The sequence below is a fragment of the Rhamphochromis sp. 'chilingali' genome (genome assembly GCF_963969265.1).
Source record: "Rhamphochromis sp. 'chilingali' genome assembly, chromosome: 5".
In the NCBI taxonomy this organism is placed as follows: domain Eukaryota; kingdom Metazoa; phylum Chordata; class Actinopteri; order Cichliformes; family Cichlidae; genus Rhamphochromis; species Rhamphochromis sp. 'chilingali'.
This window is the reverse complement of record NC_137932.1, coordinates 15713485-15725880: the sequence shown is the minus strand read 5'-3', so window position 1 is coordinate 15725880 and position 12396 is coordinate 15713485. Positions and strand designations below refer to the sequence as shown.

Sequence of the window (12396 nt, the reverse complement as noted above, 5' to 3'; positions counted from 1 at the left end):
TTTTTGGCTGATAACCTTATTGCTACTATTTTCTTGAATTTTCTGAACCTATTATAATGATTGTGACATCCTTAATTTACATGTTGTATGTACGTGCACAGAATGACAGATGTGCTTTTTCATATGTTATCCAACATAGTGTGTTTGAGAGGGTTAGCAGACCTGAGACAATCTGATAAATTGATTTTAAAGAAAATAAATCAAGTTTCATGTTGTGCAACTGATTTGGTGGGGCTAATGTTTGGAGACAAAAGAAAGTGGTAGGAAAAGATCATAGTAGGAGTTAAAATGAGTTATTTTTAAGGTTATTGATTTTCCTGGTAGCCATGATAAATGTGGGTAGGGGACTATCATTAAGACACTCATTGTGGACTATTTGTTTAAAAAACCAAAAACAAAAGAGAACTCAAACTGCAGCCTCTTGTATTAGCATTTGATGTTTTGTGGCGGAGTTCATCCACCACAGTCATTTTGTATCAACTGGTTTTTATATCCCCCAACTTCCTCCTTTGCTCCTCTCATTTACTGCTGCAGCCAGGGATGGGTTTTCTTACTTAAATGTTGTCTTTGGTTCATTTGACACTTTATCAGTAGCGGCATGGTTTTTTTTTTTTTTTTTTCTACACCCACTACTCATTTAGTCAAACTCTACAAACCTAGTGTACAGCGTCCAAGGCCACTACTGATAACTGATAAAAATTTTATATCATATCACAACATCTTGACTGGATTCCTAAATAAGAATCGCTCAAGGCTGGAATGCTTTCTGGGTAATGGCTAACTAATTGATTTCTAGCAGCTCTAATGTAAAATCCTCTTTTAGCCACTCAAGATTCGTTGACCTCTTGACCCTGTAAATGTAAAAATAAACTGGCATCAAACATTAGTTTGGTGTAGTGCCTGAATAATGTGACAAACTTTTATACTGAACTGCAAATGTATTTCTTGACCTGCATGTTATCATCAAAGTGATCAACTTTAAAATTTTGAGAAGGAACAGGTGGAATTGTATTTAAAATGTAAAAATCTAATTTTTTAGCAGCTTGAGCTGTTTAAATAAGTAAAAAATGCTTCCTTATTGATCTCAGACCTACAAAGACAAATGAAGTGATTACTGGCTCATTTGCCTTTCAACCAATTTCTAATCAGCCTCTTGAATTCATGACATTTCCTATTAACAAACTAACAAGGATTAATCGGGGGGTACTGCCAACCTTAAAGAGCTTCAGAATGTCAGAACATGAAGATTTAAACACAGAGAATAAGACAATTAATCAAAACAGGTCAACTGGGAGAAGGCGATGTAGAATAAGCCAGCAATGTTGTGCAAAACAAAAGCTTGCATCCTTAGTTTATCCCACTGCCTCGATGTACTGATAGAATCATGTCTTCACTGTTTTCTTCTTTTCAGATGCTTGGCACTGAGAAAGCATGTTGAACTGCTTGTGCATATGCACATACATGCAGTTATCTTGTTTAGGCTTCCAAGAATCATTGGTCATAAGACTTAATAGTTGTGGTTAAGTGATTCCACACAACTGAAACTGCAAATTGTATTTAAATCTTATGCATACATTTCTAAAGGGTAAAATTCTCCAGGTCTACTGGAGTTTGTGTAAATCTGAAAGTTCAGCCTATTCATTAATACAACATTAAAAAGCAGTTCTTGGCATGAAATGTCCACATGTTTAGTGTCTGCAAACTTCAGACTCTTCATGTTCTACCCTGATATCAAATTAAACCATGTTTATTTTAATGCGAGCATTGCTTGAAAAGAAATCCAGCAATAAGGGGAGAGGCAGAAGGGGAGTGTAACCATGCTGGTTAGTGAGACGGAACAGGTTGGAGCAGTGACTGGAGGGTTTTGGTCTTTTGGATTGGAGAACTGTAGGAAGCAGTTGCTTTGTGTACAGTCTGTTTGTCAAGTGCCTGCTGATCTTCAGGCTGTCTAACTCTACTGGATTGAAAGTGGCAAATAATTCTGTATCACTACATTGGAAATACAATCTAGCCAGGTAGAACTGTTTTACAATGGCAATTGGAAGAGGGTTGTGGTAGGAAAATGTGAAAAGCTAACCTGCACTTGGGTTGAAACTAACTGCTGATGCAGTTCTTGGCTCAGCAGTACTTCAGTGTCCTTTAGCTTTAAAATTTAGGCTAAATGGATGGTGCAAACTAGTTATCATAATACTAGAATTTCAAACTCAATGCTGAAACACTGGAAAAATACTTTATACCATTTCAACACCATGGGGGAAAACAACTATTCTCCCATACTGTTATAAGCCATTAGTTGCCATGCTAATGATAACAGACTGCTAATATGGCTGTCAGGTAACAGTTGGCTAACATTTACTTGGTTTACATTAATATATGCCACCTCATGTTAAAATTTCTAACAGTTTAATACTTGACTTCTTCCTTAAAGTGTGGGTTGCTATTATGAATATTCAGCACTAGCGGCTAATAACTAGCTGAAATGATTAGCTGCTAGTGGTTAGCATTGTCACCACACAGTAAGACCATCTTGGGTTTTAGTCTCCAGGGGCTTTTCTGCCTCTTGCATGGTTCTCCCAATGCTTGCATGGGTTTCCTCCCAGAAATTTGAGACTTGTATATTAGGTTAATTTGTGATTCCAAATTTCCAGTAGGAGTGTGACTGGTTGACTCTTTAAACCATGTGGTAGACCCACCGGTCACCTTGTGCAGTTAAGATGTTTGAGAACCACCTAACGTTGGATAAGAAAATGGACCGGTGGATGAATAGGTTTGATAATCAGATCTGAGTAGTGCACTGTGTAGTCTAATTTGTTTTAATCTAATAAAAAGGCAAATGGAGTAATTATCTGTAAATCTGTTAATCGGTGTTATTTTTAGCACTTTGTGGACTTCTGGTTAAAAGAGTTAGGGGGGCTTAGTACACATGCAGTTTGTTTAAAGCTTAAAACACTATGTTCTCTCCTTTATCTTAAACATTACTTGCTCAGTGTCATAAAGATCAGTAATTAGACTTTGGTCATGGAGATCATGTGAATCTGCTGCTGTACAGACCCTGTCCCAGTCATTGTGTGATCTATTACTCTAAAAGAGTAGGTCTGTTGACAAACGACTGGTATGAATGAATGTAGACATTACTCCTTGTGGTATTTTTAGTAATCTGCTCATAATTGTGTAACAGTAGAACTACTAAATCATCATGTCGTCAGTTACCACTTTCTCACTTCACCATTTTATGAAAGCTGCAATTTTAAAGCACTGCTAAGCTTGTTGTTATGATTTTTACATAATAGATTTGTGACTGCTATTTTTTTTTCTTTCTTTCTTCCCCCTCCTGTTCTCATTAGAGGCTTAAGAGCAGTTTAATGAAAAATTACACTCTTCCCCCCCCTCCAAAATATAATGGCACAGCTACATTTTGATGCGTTATTCCTCCTGCGGCGGTTGCTGCTGGATAAACATGTCATTTATACATGAATAAAAACTTTTAAGGGATTAAAGAAAAGCAACCTTCTTTCGGGAAATTGCACATAATTCAGAACATGGGTATTTTTGGTCATTGCTCATACTTTGTGTAACAGCAGCCATGTTGGGTTTTGTTGCATTTTTGAAGTGTGTGTGTGTGTGTGTGTGTGTGTGTGTGTGTGTGTATATATAATGGACTTTTAAGGTCTTGATCAAAAGAGGATTTAAATAAAAAGTTGTTATTAGTATTTATTATTACTATTATGTTAATATGTGATAATCAAAGCTGTTTCAATACTGTTTCAGGCCATGGGATGATTGTGGAGGGACATCCCGACCATGAAATCTGGGGGAGACGGCTAATGGCTTCAGTACCAGAAAATGAAACTGAGGAGAAGAACTGTTCAGCGCCAGGTACACCATCTTGGAATTAATGTTTCTCCTTAACAATCCATTGTAAATTTTTTTTCCTTTTAATATATTGACAGCAATGTTTTCATGATCCTCAGTCAAAGCAGGATGTTCTTTGAGAACAGAATGTCCTGGAAGATTTTGCTTCTCTGGCACAAATGCTAACTAAACTACTTGATGACATGGATGAACATTTAGCAGATGAGGAGCCTTATAGTTTCCTCAGAGATAAACGCAACTACATCTGAATCATAATGTTACGCCAGATCTGCTGGATGTGTAAATGGCCAACTGTTGGATCTCATGTTGCAATTATGAACAGTGAATTTATCACCTAATAACAAGATAACACTTTTTTCTTTTGCCAGTTATATTGTTTGGCTTCATTTATGAACACAGTGAGATCTTGACAAGCGAGTCTTTATTCAAACGGTGGAACTGCAAATTAATTCTGTTGAACTAAACATTTACATCCTTGAGGCTGATAGTTCTGTTGCAGCTCAGAAGATGTAGTAAATGGGCTTTACAGCACCTAATATATCAATAGATTAGCATGAAGACATCTGGGAGTTGTGGTATTTCTCAGCTGATTTTCTGCTTTTAATTCACATCTCTGCTGGGTTTGTATTCGGATGCGGTTTAGATCACTTGCACAGTAATAAGCAACAAAAGGGCTATTAACAGCGTCGGGTATTGATTAGCTTACATCATCCTAGGTGTACTTAAAGGAAGCAGCACTCTCTTTAGATACACTGGAGTATATGCTGACTCTCTGCTGAGATCTGCATTGTGCTGCAAAAAGAGATTTACTGTTTTTTACCACAAAGTTATTGATTTTTAAACGGTACATAAACAGTGATGGCAATGTCACGAAATGGTGCATTTGTTTATTTATTTCCATGTCATTTGAATTGCCTCAGTCCTGACTAGTTTGCTCTTCCCAAACACTGACTCACATGAGCGCTCTGTGATTCTGAATGAGTCAGTGGGAAGAGGGGAGCCATCAAAGACTGCCAGGGTTGCACAGGTTTGGTCCATTTTGGCCATTTGTTGCATATATACACTTACGGAGCTGTGATTAACTGGCTGGGCCGGATTTGGGGACTAGCTGTGCTTTCCGTTACTAAACTCTCAAATGTCTGGAAATGCAGTGGTTGTGGTTGGATTTTAAAGCCTTAAAAGTAATTGCTTTGCTACATACTGGCTTTTGTCTTTGTTTTGTGTATTTGTTGCACAGAAGTTGTGACACTAGGGCATAGACAATTTGGAAGTAATTTCAAGTGTGATGTATGCTCTTTACTCTACTGCATCACAAGTGATCCAGTCAGAGCTAACAGGCTATTACTTCATTACCGGTCACAGCAGGCAGATCCCTCAGAGATTATCCAAATCATTAGTGTTGCAACCTGCAATTTTTAGATGTAAACAAACGTTTTTGCACCAGTCACAATACCAGACAGTTCGCTGTGGTTAAAAGTGCTAAATAATGTTGGAAGCCTTTCTTTTGCCTTTTTGTTTTTCCAATGACTTCCACACTGGAGGCACCTGACTGGATTTGACATTCCACACATTTCTCATCGGCTGGAGTCCTCCCTATTTTCCCACCAGTGTTCTGCCTCGTTAGAGTAAGCTGATCATATGACTCTTTGTTCTTGAGTCTTTGTCTCATGAATAATCCTGTCATAGCTGCTAAACTTCAGACCACCCTGGCTGACAGGTTGCTCCAATGTTGTGGGCAGTGTGGTCCTAACTGTAGCACGGACAGACTTTACACAAAGCTGAGCATTTGGTGCACTCTGGCATCAAATTTCAGAAGGTTCTTAGGCTGCAAGCTCATCCCGAGCAGTTCAACCCTGTTCCACATGAGTCAAGATGCTCTGTGGTGCCCATGCAACCTTGCACTATGACATTTGTATGGATGACTGCAAGCTCGGAGGTGGTGACAAACTCCATTAATTTCTTCCTACTAAACTCTCCATTTATAGACAGTGTTTCGTGTCCTGATGAGTATCAAGACTCTTGGGATTCCTTTGTAACTCATTCCAGCTTGTCTTGATCAGAACATAAGCTTTTTGTAAGCAAGCTCAAATGTCTGTCAGTGTAGCTCTAACCCACACTTGAAGTCTTGTCTCACTGATTACAGTCCAGGTTTCCTCCCTTATGACTCCAATTAGGTTTTGTTGAGTTTCACATTCATTATCCAATTTTCACTGTAACTAGTGTGATAATTATTTAATGTTGACATGAACTCTCAAACTTTAAGAGAAACCTGCGCTCGTATAGATGATTCTAAAAGGGTCACCCACTTTTCACTATGCATGCTATATATACTATATAGTATACATTCAGTACAAACATGGCTAAAAAATGGAGAAATACAAGCAAATGGGGTAATTTTTTTTTTTTTTTTGGGGGGGGGGGGGGATTGACAACAGTTAACTTGGATCAGTCCACATTACTCCATCACAAGCGTCTTACCTGACAATCTCAGGTTTTTAACGCCTTAATAGGATTTGTGCAAAATTTCAGGTCAGTAATGTTAATTTAATTAAACACAAACATTGTAACATCTCATACTGCAATTCTTTCCCCCCCTCCATATCCAAGCTTTAAAATCTGTGCAACCATTCAGGGTGCCTTTTTTCATGTTAAAGGCTAAAGCAAATATAAATCCCCTACCATTAAAATTGTGGTTTCGACAGGTATGTACCTTTAAAAATGGCTTGATAATGGAATTTAAAATGGCCTCTTCAAATAACGAATGCTGGGGGGGAAAAAAAAAAGTCCTATTTTGTAATTTGACTAAAATTGAATAACCCTTTTGTTTTGTTGCACTTGTCAGGTTGAGTTTCCATAGTGCCTTCTTAGTGAGGAATCTCTCTTAAATAATAGCCTTATACCAGTCTCCCAATAAGGGAAGCATGTGTTTGTGTCAGATCTTTGCATTTCTGCCTATTCCTCGCAGATGTGTTTTCCAGGGCTGCTCCTCCAGCAGTGGACCAGTGCTTGTACTGGAGCCAGGACTGGTACTTTTATTATTATTTCTAGAGGCTTCTGCTTTATGCTGATATTGTGGAACAGATGATACTCTGTTCACTTAAATGTCTGTTGGTGGGCTGCTTGGATTACTCTCTCTCTCTGCCATTTTTGGTCTTTGCCTTTTCCTCATTAATTCTGTGATCACTGTGCTTCACAGGGTGCTAATGCTGTTTTTGATTGTCCCAAGTGCTGCTAAGGCAGCACAAGTGCTTGTTTTATTAGGCGTTCAGTAATAACTCCAGGCAAATACAAGGTGCTGTCCAAACTGCTTTCTGGGTCCATTCTTGATTAGAAAGCATCCTTCCAAGCCACAAAGAACCAAATGACTCAGTTTCTGAAACAACATGTGAATAATCTTCCAGCTATCACATGCAGATCTTGAGTATTTCCTGTAGCTGTCCCATGACAAATGAAACAAATGCACTCCTATTTCTCACCCACATATGAAGAAATGAATGACTGGTTTATTTCAGGATTTAAATGTTTTATGAGCTCTTTCAGGCTGTTATAAGAAACGTGATCAGTAATGCGTTGCCTGAAAAATGGCTTACGGTTGACTTGGTGGTGGGAGAAAAAGAATTGGGTTATACACTCATCTGTATCCCGTTTCCGAGTGCTTATGCCAACTTTAGAGCGCACAAAATGGGAGAGGGAGCAGAAAAGCATAGCTAATGTTCTCTAGGAGTAATAATTTGGCTTTAATAAACATGCTACTAATGCCCTTTATTGAGAACTCCCTCTTGAGTGGCGTGATTGTCCTGGTTGAAGCAGATGGCAGCACAAAAGTGGAAGTGAACAACAAAGAAAAAGGTTCAAAATGGGTTGGATTATAGTTATTTTAGATATGGTACTAATCTGCTCACAGACACTGGCCGCACATGTTTCACGCTAGGGATGAAAAGCAGGGGTTGGTGAGGGGGAGCTGTGACTGAATCTATATTGCTAAGAAGTAGCAGCGTCACCGTGTAAAAGCTGCAGCCTTCCCTTTTAGTGTAAATGTTTGCTAGTGAGAAGAATCTGAGTTCTCCTGCTGGCACAACAATTTAGAGGCAGGAAATTTGGCGGGAGCATGATGGGTGAAGCTGCCAGTGAGTAAAGGCCCGTCCATGTTGGATTGCTGGTTCGTCAACTCCTGGGAAACACCAGAAGGAGGCTTTTTAAAAGGGAATTACACAAGTGGGGATTATGCCACTGTGCATAATGGAAACTGACCTCACTTTGGTTCTCGTTTGCCAGCAAATAACGCAACGCAGAGGAGAGGCACGAGCACCTGCACAGAGCAGTCTTTAGTACCGTGCAATTCAAACACATCTGACCTCCCCCTCCAACTAAATGCATTTTCCCAACTAAATGCATGTGTTCTATATCGGTGTCCCCTTTAAGTTGTCAAAGCAGGACTCTGTGAATCTGCTGCACCAACAATTTGATTATTAAAGGCTCGGGGCAATTCATGTTTAAAGCAGAAGTGTAATAGGTATGCGAGTATGCTCATGCGGGTGAAAATTGCATGTGTCAAGCTCTCACACAAACGAGAGTGAGAGTGCTTCAACATGTGGTGGTTCAGCCTGAGAAGATACTAACCTAACAAGGATAATCGGGGCATGTGTGTTCTGGACAAACAAGCAGCTTCAATTTTGATAACTTATTGTTGCTGTGTGACCTGGAGATTTCTCCCATAGGTCGTCCCCGTGATGTTGTTGTCATGTTTACAGGACTGAGCTGTCAGCTGAGTCATGTCTGCTGGAGCAAGCTAATTATCTAATGGGTTAATAATGGCCCAGAGAAATCACTCTCCTCTGAAGAGTCTCTTGACTTCTGCGCTCTCGTGTCAGTTGTAGTCAGCTAATGACCTGGCTGGTCCGTGGGTCAGTACGCGAGCAGTGACAGGTCTCACCAGGCACTCTGCCAAAACATTTTGCACGCGTCAGATTTTAATTCGGTTGTATCGCATTTAATAGCCTTTTGTTTTTCAGAAGTAGGGCTATTGATAGGATTATAAAACAGACCTTTGCAGGGCTCCTTGTCAGTCTTGCATCTGTAATAGGGTGTTTTTGTGTCCAGAAGTGTTGGGTGAAAACTGGCCTGCTCTCTGCACTATCCTGTCAATCATCTCTCTGGGACAACAGAAGGCACCCAATACTGAGCTGTGTTATGTAACAGCACCATGATATCTGGAATATTACCAGATTATGGAATAGTAATTGCAGAAATGCATGAGTTTCTACCACATTCTGGCTTTAGTGCATCAAAAAAACTGAGATTCTATGAAGGGGAGGTTTGCTATATTGCACGTCTTGAAACTGTAGACTGTGAATAAACCATAGTCTTGGATTTATCTGGTTCACAATGCAACCAAGGTTAAACTTGTTTGAATAAAAGCAGGGCTGTACTGAAATTTTGAGGGTCGAGAGGAGGGCTGAACATTATGTTTAGAGATGCGCTGACCTGCTCATGTGCAAATACACCGATGCCACTTTAGGGCAACGTAATGTTAACCTCATTAGTTGTACACTGAGTGAGCAGTTTGGTAATGTATGTTAGGCTAGGCAAAGATGACAAATGTGATGCAGCCAGCCGTCTATGCTCTGTGCAGGAGTGAAAAATGGTTCCTTAAACCAACATCAGCTTTGCAGCAAACACTGGGGAATTGAGAGAAAATGTACAGCGATGATCCATTCTGCGTTTATATTTAAAAAAAAAAAGAAAAAGAAAAAGAAAAAAAGACAACAGCACTTACGAAGGAGATTGCTCTCGAAGGCTAGCAGTTCTCAGAGCACTGGAATCAAAGTATGAATTTCCTTGCTGTCAGCCACATTAGACCCCATACCAACACAGCAGCATTAATTTTTTTTAAGAAGGCATATGAGCAGCTTGTTGAAGAGCATTTCAGTCCTCAGCTGATGTTTAGACCAGCAGTGCTTGCCCAGTGTCTCACGTGGGACCACATGCAGAGCTGTTTGGAGGTTTGCATGCTGCTATGCCTCATCAGGTCTGTTTGATGGCTTCAGATGTGGTGCATTTCCAAAAAACAAACAAACAAAAAACTCTTCATGCTGTGCTGCAGGATGGTGCTAAAGACATGACTGAGAGAACTGGTGATGCTGGGTTCAGTTGTCTGCTGCAGGTTGCTGACGACCTCCAGCTGCTTGAGTATTTTCTTCAACAATGTGAAGTCAGCTGGGTCTATATTAGATATACAATGTAAACATAAAATTTTGTTACAGTCAGAAAGCAGCAGACTGCTGAGTGCCTTGTTTGACACAAGGCAATCAGTACTTATATTGTTTATGAGCAACTAATCACAAATCAACCTACATTTTCCATAGAATAACATTTATATATCTGCAGCTAAAAATGGCCAAATTTCTGGAAGATGATAACCTTGTGACTACATTCATTTAAAAAAAAAAAGATAAGTTACCCTGGCCCAAAGCACAGAACTGATTTTTTTTTTTTTTTTTGTTGTTGTTGTTGTTGTGTGGTTTTTTTTTTTTTTTTTTTTTTTTTTTGTTGCTTTAAATGGATGAAGTGAAGTAAATCAAGAATAATTAAAATAGTTAAACGGTGAAGCTGTAAGCTGCAAACATCGACTGATTCTTTGATTAAAGTCATAAAATTTGATCTGGAGGTAAACATTCTATATTTGCGGTACACTTTAGTAATCCATCACCCCAAGCTGCTTCCTCATTTTCTGTATACATGTATTTAAAAACAAACAAAAAAACCCCACTTTCTTTAGCTGTGGTACATATTTATCATTCTATTTTTGGACCTCATTTGAGAAGGATCACTAAAGCAGTGTGTGCATTGTCCCACTCTTGTATGGACATCCTGTTCTGGCCTTATATGGGAACTGGCTACGGAAGCATGTTTGCATCCTGTTTGACCTCTGCTGTGAGGAGATGCAGACGAACCCTGCAGACACTGTCTGCTCATATGTTTACAGGGACTGAGAGGTGACCCCTGCCTACCTGTCATCTCTGCGGTCACTGTGCCAGCACCCTTTTAGACACCTCCATTTTTATTTTTTATTTTTGTAAACGCTCTCCGTGCCAGAGCTGATTTCATATTTAGGACACAGTGTCACCAAATAACTACTTAATTATTGACTGTTTCAACTGAACATGGAAGGACTGGGAAATTCACACCTTTCCATGCTTTTCAGAAGCTTAATGGATAACCTTCAACAGCTAGAATGATGTTTGTAGCCATAAGGCATAAGTTTGTTTTCAATCACCTCTAAGGCACAGCTGACAAATCCTGTAATTGATTGCACCTTTACTCGAGGCAGCCAGTTTTCCGGTGCACTTCATATGCCATATAAAGCTGTCAGAAATGAAATGAGCTAAAGCTTCCTGACATAGTCAATGCCACTGTTGGATTTCAATGCCACCTTAGGCTTTTCATTATACATCATGTTAGTCTATATTACACTCTAGGTTAATCAGTTTTTTATTATCATATATACTAATCTAATCGGGTGCATTTATCCAAATTTCAAAATCTACAAATCGAGGTTTGATTAATTTGAAAGTAATTTATTTGGGCCATGCCTCTTTTTTTTCATTTTGCAACTAAAGGGAGCTATTGTACGACACACCGATGCATAATGAACCAACATTACCAGTCATGTGATGTAATTAAATGAAAAGAAGGAAGCACGCAGTTGATTAAGAGGTCTTGGACTGCATCCTGCACAGCATTTGATTTTCCCTGTGCACGGTTTCAAATGCTAACTCAGTCACATGTGCACACAATAAAATATCATTGCAAAAAGATGTCTGTGAGATTGGGACAGATGCATTGACAAGTCTCAGGTGAGCACTGTTCCACTTCACGACTCCATATGTGACAGGGGCCCGAATTTTGTCCTTATTTTCTGCTCTACACGGCATTGTTCTGCAGGCTTGGATTGTAGTGTTTTATTTTAACAATACCTGTTTATTTGGATTACTGAAGGATAGAGCAATGATTACTGCACTGCAGTAACCCAATCAGGTGTTTTCCCAATTCTAGGGATGTAGGGATGGTCTGTAAGTTGAAGCACCACTTTTATGCAGATTGACTGAATTTCACAGCAAAAAAATTCAAAGGATCCAAATGATGGCCTCCATGTTCTCATACACTCCCTAGTTTCACTGGTGTTCACTTGCACAGTGAAATGTATCAACTGTTACAAAATAATCGCTTCAAAAATTTTGTACATTTACTTGTTTTAATTTTGGCCTATATCACACTACTTTCCAATTCCTTTTTTTTTTTTTTTTTTTTTCTTAAATCCCTGGACTCTACTGGAGTAGCTTAGCTTGATTCACAGTTCAAGATTTCCCATTCTTTCCTCTTAATGAGCCTTTAGCCCAGCCCTCTTCTGACTGGCTGTCCCTCACAAACAAAATGTGCTCACAGCACTGGCAGAGAACCATGAATGGGGCAAAACCCTGTTTTCAACAGCATTGATGTCCCTTAAATAACACTTAATGTCTG

The 12396-nt window shown here is 39.3% G+C and overlaps 1 protein-coding gene across 3 annotated transcripts in view; it reads left to right on the top strand.

Annotated features, from left to right (window-relative positions):
• Nucleotides 1-12396, top strand: part of slc24a4b (solute carrier family 24 member 4b) — a 33933-nt gene that overhangs the window by 3200 nt on the left and 18337 nt on the right. For all 3 annotated transcript variants that reach the window (XM_080883458.1, XM_080883457.1, XM_080883456.1), the window contains exon 2: nt 3769-3876. In XM_080883458.1, the coding sequence (XP_080739584.1) occupies nt 3769-3876 (108 nt within the window). The remainder of the gene's footprint in view (nt 1-3768; nt 3877-12396) is intronic.